Source organism: Pleurodeles waltl, chromosome 3_1 (genome assembly GCF_031143425.1).
Source record: "Pleurodeles waltl isolate 20211129_DDA chromosome 3_1, aPleWal1.hap1.20221129, whole genome shotgun sequence".
Taxonomy (NCBI): domain Eukaryota; kingdom Metazoa; phylum Chordata; class Amphibia; order Caudata; family Salamandridae; genus Pleurodeles; species Pleurodeles waltl.
Genome location: NC_090440.1, coordinates 1,346,142,631 through 1,346,163,307, shown reverse-complemented (window position 1 = coordinate 1,346,163,307; position 20,677 = coordinate 1,346,142,631). Strand labels below are relative to the sequence as shown.

Genomic DNA, 20,677 nt, shown 5'->3' with positions numbered 1-20,677 from the left:
ATGTTCTGGGGTTAACTTGTGAAACCTTGGTAGAATATTTGGAGGAGTGTTTATCAATTCTAGGCAATAACCATTGCGGATAATTGATAGCACCCAGTTGTTTGTAGTGATATTTTGCCAATATGTGTAGTCTTCCCCCCACAGGAGAGTTGTGGAGTGGAAGGGAGTGAGGGAAGTCACTGTTTGGCTGTGTTGCAGCCTGTTTAGAGATTTGGAATTTACCTCTATGTCTAAAATATTGTCCTCTATATGTGCCCCTAAGCCCACCTCGCTGATACTGGGTTTGGTAAGCTGGTTTTGTTTGGGAGGTTGATACCTCTGAAAGTTGTGGTCTAAAACCTCCTCGAAACTGAGTCTTACGAAATGACCCTCTATATGGTGTAGAACAGAGTGCACCCATTGCCTTGGCTGTGTCCGAGTCTTTTCATAGTTTTTCTATTGCTGTGTCTACCTCTGACCCAAAAGATGTTTTTTTCAAAGGGCATGTTTAACACAGCCTGTTGTATTTCTGGTTTGAAACCAGAGGATCTCAGCCATGCATGTCTACGAATAGTGACTGCTGTGTTTACACTCCTTGCAGCGGTATCAGCTGCATCAAGGGCAAATCTTATTTGGTTATTAGTAATAGCTTGCCCTTCTTCTACTACCAGTTGAGCCCTTTTCTGGTGCTCTTTTGGGAGATGCTGTATGATATCCTGCATCTCGTCCCAATGGGCTCTATCGTAACAAGCTAGCAGTGCCTGGAAATTTGCTATTCTCCATTGGTTTGCTGCTTGGGACGAGGCACTCTTTCCTGCAGCATCAAATGTTCTGCTTTCCTTATCAGGAGGGGGTGCATCTCCTGAGGACCGATTATTCACTCTTTTTCTGGCAGCACTAACCACTACTGAATCAGGTGGCACCTGATGGGTGATGTAATCAGGGTCAGAAGGTGCAGGTTTCTACTTTTTCTCTATTCTAGGTGTTATAATTCTTGCTTTCACAGGCTCATAAAAAATTTGGTCTGCGTGCTTTCCTATGCATGGTAGCATTGGTACCTAGAATGGGTTGAGGATAATGTATTGAACAAATAATCTTCCTCTAGTGGTTCTGTGTGCATTGTAACCCCATGATAGGCTGCAGCCCTGGCTATCACCTGATTATGTACTGTGGTATCTTCAGGTGGAGATGGTTTAGAGGGGTAGCTGTCTGAGTCGTTGCTTGGGATGGGTTCAGGGTCGTAAAGATCCCATGGATCAACAGTGTCTTGTTGTGAGTCAAAAGAATGCGTTGGAGAATGCATTGGTGTAGGACTTATTTGAGGAGAGGTAGGTAGGTGTGGAGAATGAAGAGGAGAAGACTGAGGAGGCGCTGGCTTCTCTTTCTGTTTGGGCACTTTAGCTGGGGGCTGCGCAGTGTCCAATTCCTCCAGAAATGCCTGCTTTCTTTTTGTTTTTAAAGGAGGTGCTGTGATGATTCTCCCTCTTTTTTTATAGATGCGTATCTTGGACTGTCTCTCATCCATTATTTGAAGGATTGATTCAATCTCTGACTCTTCCTCAGAGGTTTTCTGGCTTTCTCTCAGTCTTTTGGAAAGTCCTTTTTCCTCTGTATATCCTGTCTTTTTTGGCTCAGAAATGTGATGTTTTTTCAGGATTGAAAATGATGAGGAAGGTCTCGGCTCCGAAACAGTTTTTCTTATTTTCGACTCGGAAAATTGTTGTCTACTGGAGTCTGAAATGGAGCTTTTAATGGTCTTTGTCGACGCTGAAGTCGTTGGAGGGGTGGCCTTTTTCGGTGCAGAACCCGAGGGTCAGTCACCAACAATCTTTTTTCATGCCGAGCCATGGCCTTCCGGCAGTGGCGTACCCAAGGCCTTCTGCTGTTTCCTATGCGGGGGTGCAGGGGCAGACGTACTCACATGCATGTCTGTCTTCCTCGGATTCCTGCTCGGACTCTGTATCTCGGATCGAGACTGCTGTCTGCATTTGTTCTTCTTCTGTAACGTTGAAAAGTTCTCCACTCTTCTACGCCATTTCCAGCCTTTGTGCCCTTCGGTCCCTCAGTGTCTTTTTCGATCGGAACGATCGACAGGCCTCGCAGTTTTCTTCCTGATGGTCTGGAGAAAGGCAGAGGTTGCAAACCAGATGTTGGTCTGTATATGGGTACTTCGAGTGGCACAGAGGGCAGAATCAGAATGGAGTTTGATCCATGAGGCTCTCCACGCGGTCGGCCCGAATAGGCCCGAGTAGAGCGCACACGCCCCGAAGGGCGAACAAAGTTGTTTACCGACAGTACTGCTGTTTCGATGGAAAATGAATAACGCGATCGATGCAATTCTGATGAAAAGGAAGGTTTTTTTAAGTTTTCTGAATCGAAATCTCAGAGCGAGAGAAAACACGTCCGAACCTGATGGCGGAAAGAAAACAATATAACAATGGAGTCGATGCCCATGCGCAATGGAACCGAAGAGGAGTCGTCACTCGATCCCATGACTCTAAAAGACTTCTTCGAAGAAAAACAACTTGTAACGCTCCGAGCTCAACACTAGATGTTGGAATCCATATGCATAGTATGTGTATCTGCAGCTACACATGCCATTGAACATTATATATATATATATATATATATATATATACACACACACACACACATATATACACACACACATATATACAAAAAAAATAAAAATCACAAACCGTGTGGGACAACAATTACTATTTTATCGCAGACGAGGACATAATGAAATGAAAATGGATCCACAGGCCAGGCCGCCTTCCATAAATAAAAGACTCACTGGCCCCTTGCAACATCCCTGAGGCAAACTGCAAGGGACTCACAAATAAAATAGGAAGATTCATCATGAATCACCTAACCTGGAAACAGAATGTGCTTGGAGTCATTAGGAATAGATAGCTTTGATATGTAAATGATCAGTCAACCAAAGCTCAATAAGTTACAAAATGGCCCGGACAGGGTGGGGACCTTCAAACACCTCGAAATCCACAAAAAGTAACACAATATTAGCGGTATGTGAATGTCTAATTGATCACCTTACTTAAAACCCTCTCGCCCAGACCTTCCCCCCTCCTCACAGCAAGAATCTTTTGCTATCAAACCTACTCTGAGAGACTGGTATTCTCAGCTAAATGTGACAGACACAATGCTCACACACAAAAGGCATTATATACAACAAAAAGGCACCATGTCCTAAAACATTTGAGAAACAGACTACAAACAATGTATTATGGAGTCCGAACTCCTGTAGTACTCCTAGATTCACACTCAATTAGGATGTTTCATTATGCCCCAGAGGAGTTTAGTTCAATAGGCCCTTGACATGCATTCAAAGCCAATAACTCAAGCAACAGACCGCTAGTCTGAACACATCTGGCCAGTTGCTCTCAGCTATCTGCCAGTCACTGAAAGAATTAGGCTCCAGGTTTGGAAATCTATTGGCTGCCTGACCAATACTAACACTGACCAAAACAGATTCCAATTGTATGGCTTAGCCCCGATTTCCAGTCAGGTACTACACCAGAAAAATCCAACACAAAGCAAGGAGAATGTTCCTACTCTCCACCACACTGTAGACAAAACCCTTATACAAATAGAAGAGAGGCACATCCAAATATGCAGGAACAGCATGATTACCTGTATAAATGTTCCCCTTTTCAGGTAGTCGCTGTAGATTAAAGAAGAAAAAAAACAGATTACAGAAACATAGTAGGAATGGAGTAGTGCAGAAAGGTTTATACAGCAACATTAGAAAAAAACAAAAAAAAAAAAAGACTAATTTGTGATATTGAGTTGATCTGGCCTAGTCTTTGGGTACACTGATAGTTACTTACCGGACAGATACATAAGCAACAGACAAGACTCTGCCGTTTGCAGTCATGTAGCATCCCACTTGCTTATTACATACAAACAACAGTAATGTATAAACATACAGTGTTCTACTACAATATCAAGTTTTTAATACACAGCTGAAAAGTATTGAGTGCATAATATCAATATTCTGCAGTTGATGTTTGTTCAGGTCTTTATCTTTACACTCTAGGCTGTGAACTTACAAAACCTGATATGTAGGTTACAGCCAGGGAGAGACCCAGGCAGTCTGGCTATTGAAATTATGGGATGGTATAGCTAGGCGGACACAGACAGTTCTCTTATAGAGGTTATGGTCAGGGAGACGCGGATAGTGTGAATATTGATAATATAGTCATTCAGAGAGCCAAACATTCAATCAATCAATCATTTGTAAAGCGTGCTACTCACCCGATAGGGTCTCAAGGTGCTGATGGGGGGGGGGGGGGAAGGATTGCTACTGCTCAAATAACCAGGTCTTGAGGCGTTTCCTGAAAGTCAGGAGGTCCTCGGTCTGTCGTAGGTGGACGGGGAGGGAGTTCCAGGTCTTGGCGGCGAGGTGGGAAAAGGCTCGGCCGCCGGTTGTAGTTTGATGGATGCGAGGGACAGTGGCGAGGTTGGCGGAGCGGAGTTGGCGGATGGGAGTGTGGAAGGTGAGTCGCTCCTTGAGGTAGGCAGGGCCCGCATTGTGGAGAGCTCTGTGGGCGTGGATGAGGAGTTTGAAGGTTGACGGGGAGCCAGTGTAGGTCTCTGAGGAGGGCTGAGATGTGGTCGCTGCGTGGGATGATGAGGATGAGGCGTTCAGTATACGTTGCAGTTTCTTTTGGAGCTTGGCTCTGGTTCCCGCGTAGAGTGCGTTGCCGTAGTCAAGTCTGCTGCTGACGAGGGCGTGGGTGACCGTCCTTCTGGTTTTGGTGGTGATCCATCTGAAGATCTTGCAAATCATACGGAGGGTGTTGAAGCATGAAGATGGGACGGCGTTGACATGCTGGGTCATGGTGAGCGATGAGTCTAGGATGTAATCTAGATTGCGTGCATGCGTGGGTGGTGGTTGTTGGTGGTGCGGTTCCTAGAGTGGCTGGCCACCAGGAGTCGTCCCATGCGGAGCAGTTGGAGCAGAGGATGAGGATCTGTCATTCTGAATATTGATGCTGCAGCCAGACAAAGACCTACACAATAAGGATATTTATACAATACTACGGCAGAGGCCCAGTCTGTATACTGAAGTTACAGACAGGAACAACCCAGCACAGTCTCAATGTGCAAGCAAAAGTTAAAATGGATCTCCAGCTAACTTTGCAAGCCATTTACTAGTGACACACTTATACAGACAGTCTCCGGTATCACAATTTAGGATCTTGTATTCCAAATACATTTCCAGGAAGCATCTGACAAAAACAACCTTGCCATCTCACGGGAGATGTCCATGAACTTAGTGATGCTCTGGTCAATGAGACCACACCTTCGTGCGCCTACCTGGTGGCCAACAAAAGTCAGACTCTGTTGTGGCTCCATCCATTCGACTTCTTCCCCAGCTGTAGATATGCCCTGGAAGCATGACTCCTCTGCTTTGGGGCCAGAGCAAAAGCTAAAAAAAAAAAATATATAGTACAAGAAGTATAAAGAACACATGTGAATAAACCGACAAACTGTTGTTCTGCTGTGATAGTCAAAAACCTCTGAAGATCTGCAATCTGCAAACTAGGACAGGGTCTAATCCCTTGCTGGCAGGTGAGAAGCTATTTTGAAAAGACTGTGGATGTTCAAAGACAGGTTAAACCATTCACGCATATCAGACATTTATTCTTAACACAAACACCCACTGTACTACAGCTCCTATTTTTACAGAGGGATCTAAATTTCAACTTGCTGTCTCATTATTATAAGGAGCAGAAGAGAAAAAGTATGCAATTCTTATAAGGCTAGGACAATTTATAGCTTGCTTAAACGAATATAATCCTCCAGGATTTCCAATTAACCCTGGTGCAGACACAGTCCGGTTGGGAGGAATTTAGCCAGTGATATACATTTTTATCATGGCTGCATTGTCCTTAGCAGCTCAATGGCTGTAGGAACTATCTATCAAATCAAATCAAATCATTAGCATTTATAAAGCGCGCTACTCACCCGTGCGGGTCTCAAGGCGCTAGGGACAAAGCCTTGAAGTTCCCTGGTAGATAACGTCTCGACCCTCGCTATTAAATGGCAGCGCTGGAGTAATGCCTACAAATGATTCATTCTCACTCACCTGGCCCTTTATTTTATAAATATTCGAAACATGGAGGTTAAAATAGTGTAGAACTGTTTGCAATCTTTCTGCAATCCGTAGCAAATTGTTATACATACAAGACTTAACGTCAATATACCAGAAACTGCCCAAATAATGAATGGAAAGGTGTCAGAAAAAGCTGTAATATCAATTTAAATGGCTAGAAAGATGCTATTGCCCCAGTGTGAATAAAACATAGTTACCGAATGTCTTATCACCCCTCTACAATTCCTGAATTAACTGCAGTGTTGTCAGTTTTCCACAGCAACCGAAGACATTGCGCTGAAAAACGCAAACCGCAGAGACTGTTTTGCCAAAGTGTTTAACTCCCTCTTTCCTCCATTCGATGTCTGATAGAAAGCACTATGGACTCCGGTATATAGGAATAACCACTTTTGTGGTGAAATCCAAGACGTATGAATAGTGGAGCACAATCGGACAAAATAAAGTGACACTAAATAAGTGACCTGTTACACGAATTAAAGTCATAAAGATCCCCAGATGACCTGGATACTCTTGCAACAAATCTAGAGCATGACGTCCAGCAATAATAAAGATAATCTTTTCCAAGGTGAACAAAATGGATCATAACTTTTTTGACTCAAGACGAGCATTTCCGGAGTTAAATGATGAGGGTGAAGGGAATCTGTCCAAGTCAGTCGTGCTAGTGACACCATGCTGTACATGACTGGGACACAACAGCATAAGTCCCTTTTTCTTAAACTACTATGTACCTTTTTTTTACCAATATGATATTTGTAACAAAAGATTACTCGAGCTTTGCTTCAAACAAAATCTATTACACCAGTATCTCAACAACTAGTGGAAGTGTATATATATGTTCTGAGGCTTTTTCTTTGGATTCAAGTGGGCAAACAATAAGGCAATGACTGGGCAATAACTAGAACACTGGTGTCCTGCAGCCACTTATAAGGACCACAGGAATTATAAGGCAGTGGAGAACCAAATTATGCGGCTTGGTTGACTGAATTATGCAGCAAGTAAAAGGCAAAATATGCATCATATTATGGCACATTTTGTTATTGTATTACTTTACTGTTTTACACTGTTTGGGCAACGATTTAATTTATGAGCACTACTTTCAGCGCTGGTGGACTGGTGTTTGTGCATACTAAGAGTAGCGCTTTGACACAGGCCTAGCATCTTTCAGTAGCAGGAATAGTTCAGGATTAGCTTGTTTCCCGGAACACTAGTGGTATAAAACGATGTAAGAAAAGTACTGGAAGGTTAACTGTATTATTAAGAATTTATGGCATGACTCTGCATCGAAGCAAGGCTGGAACGCTCCTGGAGAGCCTAGGTACGATGGCCTAGCATTCTTTAGGTTAGATGTACTCTGGGAGTGGACCAGCTGGAAAGAAGCCATAAACATAAAGCATTTGTGTATTCAACAGTGACGCTATTCTGAAAAGAGGCAGTTTGGGAACCCAGCTTATAAATATCATCCTAGATTAGCATAATTTGCCACCACTTTTTGAAGTTGATACACCCTGGGGGATGGAAACCATACGTGCTGCATTCTCTCTATTATTGCTGCAGAAACCCATGGAAATATAGGCCCGAGAATGGATCTGAAACATGCTGAAGTTCTGTTAAAATTAAAAAGTGATGAGCTCAGTACCACAATAATTATTTTTGAGATAAACCATATCTATTAAAGCCAGAAGCCAAGCGTGATATAAAAGTGACTGTGACAGAACTACAATATGATAGCACCCTGTCACTTGACAACGAATACTCCTCCATTACCAGTGGTTAAACTGGTCAAGTCATACTATCCAGTACTGGACCACTGAACTAACACACGCACTATTTACACTGAACTTACACACGCACATATGTGGTGTAAACTTCCCACAATATGGTGGTCATGACAAACTTATCACTTTGGCAATAAAACGACATGAATCACATCTTTTTTTTGGTCAAAATAAAGCACACAACCACAATATTTGATGCCCTTTACATTTGTAGGTATCCAAATCAAATCAATCTTTGTTCGGCCGAAATCAGCTATAAAAGTCACAAAACAATACATAACACCTCATTATAAGAGTTATAAAACACAGGATTAGTAACATGAAATCAGCCATTTCATAACAATACAAATCACAGAAGAGCGCCCTACTACTTGTCATTAGACAGAGAGAAACTGTGGATGGTTGCTCACAAAGTGCCCTGTGCAAAATAAAATATATACACATTATGCATCATAGCTTTTTTTTAAATACCTACAACAAAACCGGCAGTATAATAAAACTAGCAGGTACCCAGCCTTACGTGACAAATGGCACACTATCACAGTGCACGAACTAACAGACAGACAGTGGGCGGTGCGAAGACAGTGTCCAGGAACCCGAGACTTCCGTATACCCAGTCGGCCTCCCCCGCTGCCCCTCCCGAACGGATGTGTGAGATGATGGCCATTTTGTTACATACCGATCGCAAAGTTTGGGGGTGGGAGTAAGCTATGCCATATTCAGAGTTCAACCCCTAGCTATAGAGATGTAAGAGTGTGCCCATCAACTAGGAGTGAAGCCTTTGCAACAAAGTACAACTGACCAGAGTGACCATCGCTCATCAAGATATGACTTCCTAGGAAGAATGTTCGCAGAAATACTGGGAAAGTGTATGAAATGTTAATGTGACAGTGACTATCTACTGGTTTGATTGTTATGTTAACACACTAGGGTAGAAGTGTGTTAGAGCTAGGCTCTTATTGTTCTTTATGGAATACACAAGTGCAGGTCATATGTGATGCTTATGCTCTTTCCATATATGGTTGTCATTACACAAGGAGCAAAATCCCTCAAAGATTCTTACTAAATATTTTTATAGTCTTACTGAAGATAGTAACTCTACAGTATCCATCTTAGGGATAGGGGAAAAGCATGTCCAAAATAGGCATTTAGGAAGCAAAGAGGATATCTGGGCATGGATTGCCCTAAGGACATCCAGGCCCCATCAGCAACAACAGATAATTATACACACCTACCAGATTGTAAATGATGGAGGGCTCCAACTTCTGATTACACTGATACACTACTTATAAATTGTACATTTAAGACATCATCAAATTCAATAAAGGACATTGCTCCCTGGTCAGTCCACTGTGAAGAATGTGCTCTTAGGTTCTTACCGTTGGCTTATTAGTCAACAATGTCAATATTATCCATATGGACCCACTAACCGCAGATTCGGTTACATAACTGTTTACACAATCAACATGCAAACTTCAATATATTGATTTGGCATGTTTAATCAAGAGCTTACTTAAGCCTCATCAAAGTGGTGATCCAAACAATAGCTGGACATTTGTAGAGAACAATTCAACATCACCCAGATCCATAAAGACTTCCATTGCCTACTTCATGGAGCAAGAATCAAACCAAAATTTCCTGCATTTCCTACAAGATATTATCCATGAAAACAACTGAATAGCTGCCACGACTCATCAACTGACCATGAGAAACCAAACATTTAAGTCCCAAAAAAAACACAAAATCAGTCTTAAGTGCAAGAAATTATATATAAAAAAGCACCCACTCAAAACTGTCGCTGCAATAAAAAAATTGGAATTTGCTTCCTTCCAAAACCAGACAAGAAGGGTATTAATATACCTTTTGTTAAAAACGAAAAACCTTTCTGTTTGACCTACCTCACGCTAAATATTAGCTCACTTCGATTTCACCCTCGTAATGGCCCTCCTACCATGTTATTCTTTCACTCTGTCTAATAGCTTCATAACCTACCACACCTCACTCTTATCCATGTCTCCTTTACAACTGCTCCCTACCCATTTCCTCCAGCTTTTCACAAGTCTTTCTGACCCGCCTTGCATTATTCTAAATTCAATCTCACGTAGCCTCCTCATGCAACTCAATTCTTTTTCTACACTTCTCTCTTTTTAGCTACTCCATCCTACTCTAACCATGCTTTGAGCGTACACTATGTCAGTATTTTTTTTTTTGCCATCCGTCCTTGTCCTTTGCTTTCATGCATTTGCCTGTCTGTCAAGATGTGCATACCACACAAAATGATGTTTTATCTTTTCCTCACCCCCAAGTTCACCTATATTTATTGTTTCAGTATTCACTGTTGGTTGCAGGTGTGCCTGTACATTTGTACTGGTTCCCAATAATATGATGGAATACTTCCTCACCATTGCTTCATGAACAGCGTGCTTTATGAGAATACATGCATGAACTATTAGTACCCGTTTCTATTCACACTATAGAGCAGAGATCAATCAAAAATCACGTTTTCTATCACTCGCACATTAGTTAATTGCCTGCCCTTTATGCTAATTAGCTTTTTTTTATTTTTATTAGACTAACATATGTTTTACTGTAAGTTTTTCATGTTATGTTGGTGTCTGGAATACACACACTTCTTGCCGTACGAGTTGCACAGGAGCAGTACAGGAAGCAAATCTGGTTTTAACACTCAAACAATTAAAACACTAGCCTAGCCTAGTGGGTCTTTTATTAAAACGTTTTGCCATATCCCCCGTGAACCACCATAGTGCCACCCAAAAGGCTCTTGGGACAGTCTCTAACGGCTTCTGCAGGATGACGACTTGGAAGACCTGGAGTAAGGGACAGCCGCAGCAGCCCATGCGCTCAAACTAGGAATGTGCACCAGTGAACCAAATGTAGTACACCAACCAAAAGTCTTTGACTGTTAAACAAAATCTTGAGACTAATACCACATTTTTTCTTACAACCCAGATGGCAAGATAGGTTGTCTTTTCCCCTCTCCACCCTTCTCGCTTTGGAGATTCAATACGATATAGTAGTTAGTTTAGATGCGAATGGGTTTCTGGTACAAGACACCTTCTTCCATCTTTCGTTATTGGTCAACTTTGTTCCTACACATGTATTTTCACTGCGGGCAACTTTAAAGTTTCTAGGTTAAATTCTAGTTTTGGGTACCGATGCTTCTTTGTTCGATGTGCTGCTCTGCACTATGCCACTAACATGTTTAGATTACGTATTTCCATTTCATTACCGTGCATATTGGGTCAATTAATCGTTATAGCAATCTACTGCATCTTCATTGGACTTACAGTGCTGCCCTATGAACTATGCTCTATTCATATCCTCTGTTTGTGCCCCTATTGCTAGCCCCGTCCCACAAAACCTTCTCTAATTTGCCTTCTTATACAGGTCTGCGATACAAGTTGAGTTATCTGCCCTGTGCTTGCAAAACTGGTTACTTTTCTGTCTGTTTCTTGTGTTCAATGAGTACTGGTTTCGGTTCTGTATCCACTTCTAGAGGCTACAGCTCCGGAACTGCTTGCAGATGTAGAGTTCATATGTTTAGTCCCATACCACACCTTAAAAATGGTGGTCAATTCTGGAGCAGGATCTACAGTATTGTGCAGAGTTCTTAGAACCACATCTTGACTAAGAGGAAGGCTTGAGACAGCATATTGAAGTCAGTTTAACCACGTCTCTTAGTGAGATAGAGGACTATGGAGAAGGGTCTGAGGAGGCGGTCAGGTTTTGAAGGATCCTCCCTCTGTATCCTTAACTGTAAATCAAGTTTCCTTTGACAAAGGAGAGACAAAGGCAATGAAGAGAATGGGTTGATGTGGCATTCCTTACCTGTGCTTGTCAGCCGAGCAGCAAGATGAAGACAGGTCTTCGCAGGGGTCTGTTTCTGGTTGAGGCTGAGTTTGATTCAGGAAAAATTAACAGTTTTCTGGTTTTCAATACATCCACATTTGTCTAATCTTAATTCTGCTACTATGACTTCAAATGGCCTGCTTTGTGACATGTCATCTTTATCTATTTTAGCTGCCTCCCCGCTCCCCAAAATATCCTATTACCAGTGGATTTTTCGTGGTGCTCAATTTTCTTCAAAGCTGCAGAATCCAGTGCTCCGTAACTGGACCCAAACCGTTAGATCGCTCTGAACATGTTCCTGAGCTTCTGGAGGGGATGAAGGACAAAAGAAAGGAAGTGGGGGAAAGCGCATTTCCTAGCAAACCCTAGAGTAGAGGTGGGAAGAAACGCAGAACTCTACTGAGCCTCTGATGGGATGAAAACAAGTACATCATGGAAGGTGTAGGAGGGCAGTGTGCTGGTGAGCTTGAGGTTTCTTGGGAAGGAAAACAGTCTTCAGGTGAAGACATGATGGGAGACAAGGAATACAGTGTTCAGGTAAGTCTGAGGTGGGAGCAGAAGAAGGCAGTATTTTGGTGAGCCTGAGGCATGTCCGGGTGAGCTCACGTGGGAGGAGCAGGAAGGCAGTGTTCAGGGAAGACTCTGGTGGGAGACGAAGGAAGGCAGATTACTGGACAGCCCACTGTGGGAGATGCATTTTTTGGTGCACTCTTAGTGTGGTTGGAGTGAAAGATGGTTTTCCAGTGAGGTGATGGGAGATGGAAGCTCTGTGGCTCTGGTGAAGGAGACGTTTTAGGAAGGGTGGATGAAAAGAAGGTGATATTTTTAAGAGTTCCTGATGGACAAGAAGGCGGTGTTCTTGTCAGTCCACAGTGGGAGAGACCCCACTAAATTCTGGGAGCTTGTGGTTAGAGATGGTACATGGAGACATGGAAAGAGTACTGGGTTGAGTGGTGTTCGTAAGAGGAGTGGATGGACGAATTGAGTTTTCTGCCAGTAGACAGTGGAATAGGTAGTCGTTCTCAGAGACCATTATGAGATAGGAAAGGCCAGAAGAGAAAAGAAGAATGAGATAAGAACACAATCCCGCTTGCACAGGCAATGCAAATGGTCACTTTTGAGGAGTTTGGGGCGATCCTCCTTATACCTCTACAGAAACATTTTCTATTACATTAATTCTGAAAATGAACATGTTGGATGCGTCTCAGAGTGATGGGGATAGGTGACTCTTTTAAAGTGTGATCCTGAAATGGAAGGCTGTCCAAATCAATCACAGAATGTCATGTACAAATAAAGCTAAATCGAATTAAAAACAAAGCGACAACCATAAATAGAGGATACAGTTTTACCAGGGCTTGATTAAGATATCTAGGTGGCCCTGCCCTTTAGAGACAAAGGCATTTAGAGTATGATCTGGAAAAGGAAGAAAGGTTAGGGATAAATGGGAGCTAGGAAGGGATAGGAGGTAGGCAGAGAGAGCTAAAGTGTTAGAGAGAGTGCAGGTCAGTGTATTGATGTGTGATGAAAATAGAGTGGAGATAGTTTTGGAAATGAAGGGTAGGTTACATATTAAAGGCAGATAGAGGGTGTGCAACTGATGGGTATGATCTGGCATCAAATACTAAGACAATGGTGTGAAGTACTTGCCACTGATCAGAGACAAAAGGAAGCACGAAAAAGAGTTTAAAAGCCCAATAAGAAAACGAAACCGTGGCTGTGGATACTGCTTGGGTACATCGTGGGGAAACAAACCTCCAGGAGACGCTGTATCATTAACTGGCGGCTGCTCTCCACCTCACGTATCTGGGCTGCTATCTGTGGAATGAATTTGCAAAATATGTAAGGGCCTGGGAGATGTGGGGCATTGATAGATCCGTCACACATGAATCTGGGCATTTCATCACCTCCTTTGTCAGCTCGTCCTCCGTTTCCTCATAGCTCTCCAGGGCCTTGAGTACTGATAACTTGAACCTGTAAAATGACACAGAAGACCAATCAGAATGGTGCTACACAGGGCATGCACTTTCTAGCCATACACTTATATCAAGTGAATATCACATCTCGCCCTCCCTCCGGAGCAGCAGTATGTTTTCTGAAAGATTCTAAAACCGCATTTTGTTTCCTGCCACTTGGCTTATGGCACAAATGGGGTTTATCTTGGCCTATATTGCTGCGTCTTGGACTAGCCACCTCCATTACCACTGCACAAGGGAATCCCTCCTGTCACCATCATTGCACCCGAGGGTTTACTGCTGCCCCATATAAGCATGCACTTTTAGAAACCTCCTCACTTCTCGTAGTCTTCAGGTGGAAGCAGAAAGTGGGACTTCAGTTTAGCATCTGCCTTATTTTCCCACCAAAATCTGTTGGTTGCCTTCTTGTGCTCCAAGCTAAAAAAAGAAGAAAAAAATACACTGCGACTAAGTAAATCCTTTGTACAGAAAACATGTATGTAAGAAATACAGAACATGTGCAGATTGCAGTAACAATACACACACAAAAGGAAGAATGTGAGCAGCAGCAACGACTGAACCTTTCCTCACACAAAAAATAGGTACTATATGGTGTCACAAGTGCAATCTTCCTCTATGCATACAGTACGTACAATACTTAAGGAGCAGTGCAAGCTTCCGGACTCTTTACAGCCATATTTCTCCACACACACACTCACGTACATACAGAAAAAGATAACAGCAATAGTGCAAGCGTCCCTCACACAGACTGTTAGAACACCACAACCAGTAGCGCTACAAGACTCCTTCTTGTCGTCAGCAGGCACAGGATCAGCATCGGCTCCTGAGAACGTGCCACTTTCTTTCACACTGCTGGTCATGTAAGGGGGCAGGCTGAGTTGCCAAGTGTCAAAGATCTGGAAGGTGGCACTTGGTTGGCGTTTAATCAATCAGAGGCAGTAAGAGCTTTTTACTTCTTACTGTGTGTTTTCTTCCCTCTCCAATCAGGCTATGACACTAAAAACAGTACACTGAGCTCCTTCATTCGTAATTATAATAGCTTTTAGGCAAAATTTAAACAGTCTGTACCAGAGGCTTCTGCTGAGTATAGACAAATATGCTGATCACCACTAGGCAGCCTCTTCTACATTACTTCTGCTGCCACACTGTACTTGTACGTATGTTTCCATACCTGGCGTCCATTACAAATGCTGCTGGCAGCCTTTACCTATCCATGTATTGCTCTAGGACACTTGTATTACAAATGATGCAAACTGTTACCAGGCCTGGTGTATATTCTAGATTCTGATATCAGCCCTTACTGGTTCAGGTGTTTTACTAACTTTCTGTACATTACATTAAATGACTTTCATTTATCTGGAAAATGGTTCTAGAAACTAACTCAAAAATGCACTGAAGTACAGCAGCCATCACTTTGCCAGGTAATCCAGCAGCACCCCATGACCCATATTTATTATCTTATTAGCACCCTTTACGTCTGACAGGTGCCCCCACCAGATCAGCCTATTTCTCACCTGATGCTTAAGCAGTGCCCCACGAGTCATGCTCATATTAGCTTTACCGACCCCGTCCAAGCCAGATGATCCAGCAATGCCCTACGAACAGTACGATTCTCTTGATCAACCCTACCTTGCCAGATGCTCCAGCAGCCCCCCATGAATCACAGTCATGTTCCCATTGCTCATGTGCTTCTTCACCTCAAGCTGACAGCAGTAACACCAGACTTTCTTCTCATGCTCAGTGGCATCATACTTTAGGACATGCGCACCTTTAACCATTTTGCGTGCAGCCTCCACCTGAAAACCAACAAATAGATTTAGATAAGCATCGAAAACTCAAAGGTTAAGCTTCACCTCTTTCCAGAAAGCTTCATGGGTGTTTCACTTTCCATCAACAGGTATAAAATAAAGACAAAGTAGGAGGCAAGAAAGATGTAGTGAAGAACTTTCAAAATGTCCTGTCAGGACTAAAATGTTCAGGTAAACAATGGCTAAAGCGAAACAACAAGTCCCAAAATGAAAAGTAATACGGCCTAATATGTAAGTGGGATAGACAGGTCTTATTTATAAATTTCTCTTGGGCCAAATTGAGATTTCAGGACAAGTTTGTTTTTCATTAGACCCTAAACCACACAAATGTGCTGATGTGTATGAACAAAGGATTCACCCCGGCATCTCCTTCAGACACACGGACTAGCAACACTGCTTTGGAGAAAGACTTCTGGATCATGAGGTGCTCTCTCCGGCTGCTCTTGAAGCAGCTCATCTCTAGCTTAATTCGGAATTACATGCAGTTTTGCTAATCAGTGTGCAGACTGCCTAGGGCTAATTTAACTCATTTACTACATCAATGTAGACTTCTTATTTGGGGATCCCTGTATAACCTAGAGGTTCACTGTCCTTCGTTTACTTTAAACTCACAATCTATGCATTACATCTAAATTACTGTCAGAGCAATTCCAAAGATGTGACTCCTCTCACTGTCAACTCAGCTCTCTTCCCAACCTCATCTTCAGCTTCTGGGACCTTTCCCTCCTCCCAAGGGCTGCTACTAGATACAATTCAGTTCACAGTGTGGACTAAACTACCAACACAAGATGTCCTCATACCCCTCTACCTTCTTCTAGCATGCTGATTGTAATATTCTTGAGCATCTCTCTAGTACTGCCTCTAAAAGCTAGTAAGGATCAAAAGAGTAAAAAGAACTCTAAAGAAGGTTGGAAGTGGAAATCCAACAGTTACTAATCAGCCAAAGCAAAAATATAATTGAGTTCCAATCACAAGTTAGGACACCATAACGGTGAACTTGTTCAAGAAAAACATTGAAAAACCACCCTGAGCTATTCTATTAGGAAATTTGGAAAGAGTCCAGTCCATCTCCTCAAATGAAATGTATCGACTCCCACAGCAACGCCATCCTTTCTTTCTCCATGGCAACTAATACTCCCATCTCCTGGGCTCCACTGATACAACCAAACCCACTTTGCTCAAAGTCCAGTGAGAGGAATGTGCTAATCTGTTATGCTAATGTGAATATGCACTCATATCTACACATAGGACTTGATACAAACTCATTGCCTCACTTTAGATAAATAGAGTGATAGGTGGCTTTGAAAGTAAGAGCTCCAAGTTTGTTCGTTTTTCTATTAATGGTTGCTTAAATTTGTTATATAGTTATTAACAGTAGCAAACAATCTCTTTGTGGTATCATATAAATTGTATCAAATATCGCTGCAACATGTTTCCAAAATAACTGCAAAATCACACTAAACATGTTAAAAACAATCGAAAGGTTAATTGCTAGAGTTTGCATGCTATATTGAACTGGCTCCTGAAATAAAAGAAAGGTTCAGAATTGGCAAATTATTCATGAGAGAGGTAGGCTTTTCAGTTGTAAAAGATCATCAGTCAGAGCAGCTACATTTGATATAATATCTACCTATCCAAAAGGGTGGGGTGCTTCAGAAATCTACTTGTCCTGTAAAAAAAGATTCACTCAGCCTTTTGGTGCCATGCAGTGAAGTGACAAATTATAGCATTATTCCTATTATATCAAAGCTCTGAAGCAGCCTTTTTTGTCAGGGCTAATAGCCCATCTAGGTTTAGACAGTAGCAAGGCTCTAATTTTGGCACTTTTCCGCAAATGTACATATAACGACAGAAAATAAGGGAAAGCTGTAGTTTTTTATTGCAATGCCCTCTAAGTCTTGGTGAATACCCTTAAGTATGTAAGTTTGTGTGTTTACAAAGACTAAGAGGACATTGCATACTTTTGTTCACTAACTCCTCTTCAATCTCTTTCCATATTGGAAAAAGTTGAAAATTTACTCTTAACAAAAAGCAGGAGTGAAGCTTTTCTGAAGGTGGGAAAAATGGGGTGTAGGGAAAGTGAAATTGCAACTGCTCATCGGACATTCATAAACAGCAACTCCTTCTCAGTCAGGGCGAGCATCGGCCGGGCTGCCCATTTCAATGAACCTACTTGCTGGGGACAGTTTTAAAGCAATTGAGACTAAAAATTTTACTTTTCTGGCTGCAAATTGTAAGAGGGTACCAACCCTGTATCCAATCAATTTTTGTAATAATAGTTTTATTAGTGTGGCAAATACTAAATTCCCTATTTGATTTTATTTCTTCCTTACAAAGGAATGTTGGCATCAAAGGGAAACAAGCAGGCTTTTGTTCAGCTGGAGACTTTAATGTTAGACTTTGTATACATGATAGTCTCATGATTAATTCCACAATTCTAACTGCCAATAATTTTGCTGATATTTTGAGTGACTGGGATATTCCCAGGGGTGGGAGGGGGAACTGACGGGTTACCTGGCCTCTCAGGATCTACATAATGTAATGGATGTTGCTCTCCATACCACCAACTTTAAAATTGTGAAGGGTTGTGGCTGTTCCTCCATAATACATTATATCAATTTATTATCTAACTTGGTGGATTCAGTGTTGCATGGGAAGGTAGCCCCCTTTAATTTTGGGGATCACAACCATATAGAGATAGTATTTACTTTGTCACCTAGGCCCAAATTCAGAACGGAATGCAGAACTAGAGATATTAAACTAACCACCAATGAGTGGTTACTAGTCTGGAGAGCAGTTGAACCTGACCAACTTTTTTTTATGAAATGATCACAGAAAACCCAAACTTGATAGAGGCCAGTTTAACTGAGAATGACACCGGCTGTGAAGTGGTAAGGGTCTTCACCCAGCTTTGTAGGATTATTAAAGTTTTGCACTCGCCATGTATGTCAGCCAAAAAGCCCAGGGGGTTTAATCACAAATGTTCAGAGACTAATCTTCAATTACTCAGAGCACTGACCGGTAGTCTGAGGGATCCCCTATAGGTGGCATTCCGGCGTAAGGTCTACAAACAAGTAAACTCTAGGGGGAAGAAGGAAGTACTTCAATTTCAATGGAACTCTTTGGTCTTATTGGCGAGCAAAAGAACATTACATTTTTCTGGATAGTTGTGAAGGAAATTAAGTGCATGAGTCAAGTACCAACCCCTACTAGTTGTCATATTTCTAGTGGGTCGTGGGAGGTGCATTTTACTAAAATATATGCTGCGCCCCAAGCATCAAGTGATTTCATTGTGAGACCTAACTTGAGGGGACTAGAGGTATCCTTGAACGAGGCAGAAGAGGCCATAGCATAGAGTGTTGGAGGCAAGGCCCTTGAACCGGACGGAGTACCCTATCGATCTTATTAAGTTCAGACCTGAGTTTTGGACACTTCTATTGGTGAATGCTTTAATGGTCTTGCCCATAGCCACTTCCGAGTTCTTGGACAACCTCTGTTATTGTTCCAATTTTTAGAAAGGGTGATCGCTCGGGGTGTTACAGGCCCATCCCCCTAAACGACACTAAGGTAAAAATCGTAGGCAAAGTTTTGTGTAATAGGACTAGAGAGTGGACTAAGGAGATGCCTATTTTGCACCCTAGTTAGTATTGTTTTAGGAGCCATGTCGGAACCATAGAGCAATGTTTAAATCTGTCCTTGGTGATAGAGAAGTATACCACTGCCAAATGATCTTCCTTGCACCTGCCTTTCATGGATCTGACATCTGCATTCGACTGCATCAATCGCTCAAAGTTGTGGTGAAACAAATATTTATGCTCACAGGTTAGATGAAGCACTAGTGCACTTTTTAGCTTATTTGCACACAGACACAACGGCCAGAGTTAGAATAGGTTCAGCTGGTGAGGTCACAAAAGATATCAGAGTCCTACAAGGAATGAGGGAAGAGTGTGTTTTAGCCCTGATTGTATTAACTTTACATATTTATAAGCTTCATCCGCTTTTTTTTGTTTTTTGGTTATTTAAATAAATATAACCTCTGATGTTCCACTCATCAAAGGCTCCTAGTTATCCTCGCTCCTGTATGCGGACGGTGTTTTATTAATGGCACGGGCCCCAAGGGCACTGTGTCTTTTAGTCCATGGCTTTGCGAGTTTTTATAGGTGATTTAGATTTGGAGACAAATTTTACTACATCCTACACTATGGCCCGCGGCCCGAAGACATATTGATTGCCCGGAGTAACAGCAGGCAATAGCAGCCTGAAACACACTTTTCCTTACCTAGAGCTAACTTTTGCCGACACTGGCTCCTGGGCGTCGCGTATCACCCACTGCAGAATTAAGTTAATTAAGGCAACTGGTACTTACACTTTTCCTTACCTAGAGCTAACTTTTGCCGACACTGGCTCCTGGGCGTCGCGTATCACCCACTGCAGAATTAAGTTAATTAAGGCAACTGGTACTTTATTTAGCCTGCTACAACCTAGGGGCAGGAGTGCACTTATTCCTTTGTTGCAGATTTATAAAATGCAGTGTATACCATCAGCAACTTGTGGTGCAGGGGTACGGGGTATCCAAAAATGTGACAATCCAGGTTGAAGAAAATAGGTTTTGCATAAAGGTATTGGCAGTCCCCATTTCTTCTTCTCATCTGATTTGTCATAGGAAACTGGGAATTCCATGTACTGAAGAGTACATTAGAGCCCGTCCATCCCTATTATGGTTGGCCGCGTGTAAAAATAATGATGATGCAAGCCTCACAAGAGATGATATTAGGAACTGCCTTAGCTGTGAGAAAGGTCGAGATCCCCTTGATAGCTAGTGTGGAATCCAGCCTGCGTAAGGTCAGCTTCGATCATGTCTTCACAGACCCCAAAGGGTCATCTTGACATCAATAAAAAAATAACTGCAGATGGTCCTATTTAACCTGGCAGACTGCGAAAGATTGGCAATTGCACGGGGGAAGTCTAGTGTGGGTGCCTACCCGAATTTTGCATTAGACAGCTGGCCTGCGGTGTACACGATTAGACCAATGGGCCTTTGGGAGAGGAACTTGTTGTTCTGCTGTAGGGCTGGTACGATAAGGTATCTGCTGTGTTTTCCACTGAGTTCTAATGTTAATCTTGATTTTA

At 42.4% G+C, this 20,677-nt stretch overlaps 1 protein-coding gene across 1 annotated transcript in view; it reads right to left on the bottom strand.

The window, feature by feature from the left end:
* CENATAC (centrosomal AT-AC splicing factor) overlaps positions 1 to 20,677 on the bottom strand; it is a 38,448-nt gene that overhangs the window by 6,294 nt on the left and 11,477 nt on the right. The window contains exons 2-8 of the mRNA XM_069224796.1: positions 15,369 to 15,535; positions 14,058 to 14,156; positions 13,671 to 13,737; positions 13,519 to 13,581; positions 11,746 to 11,810; positions 5,323 to 5,434; positions 3,634 to 3,664 (exon numbers count right to left, since the gene is read on the bottom strand). Coding sequence (XP_069080897.1) covers positions 3,634 to 3,664; positions 5,323 to 5,434; positions 11,746 to 11,810; positions 13,519 to 13,581; positions 13,671 to 13,737; positions 14,058 to 14,156; positions 15,369 to 15,535 — 604 coding nt within the window. The remainder of the gene's footprint in view (positions 1 to 3,633; positions 3,665 to 5,322; positions 5,435 to 11,745; positions 11,811 to 13,518; positions 13,582 to 13,670; positions 13,738 to 14,057; positions 14,157 to 15,368; positions 15,536 to 20,677) is intronic.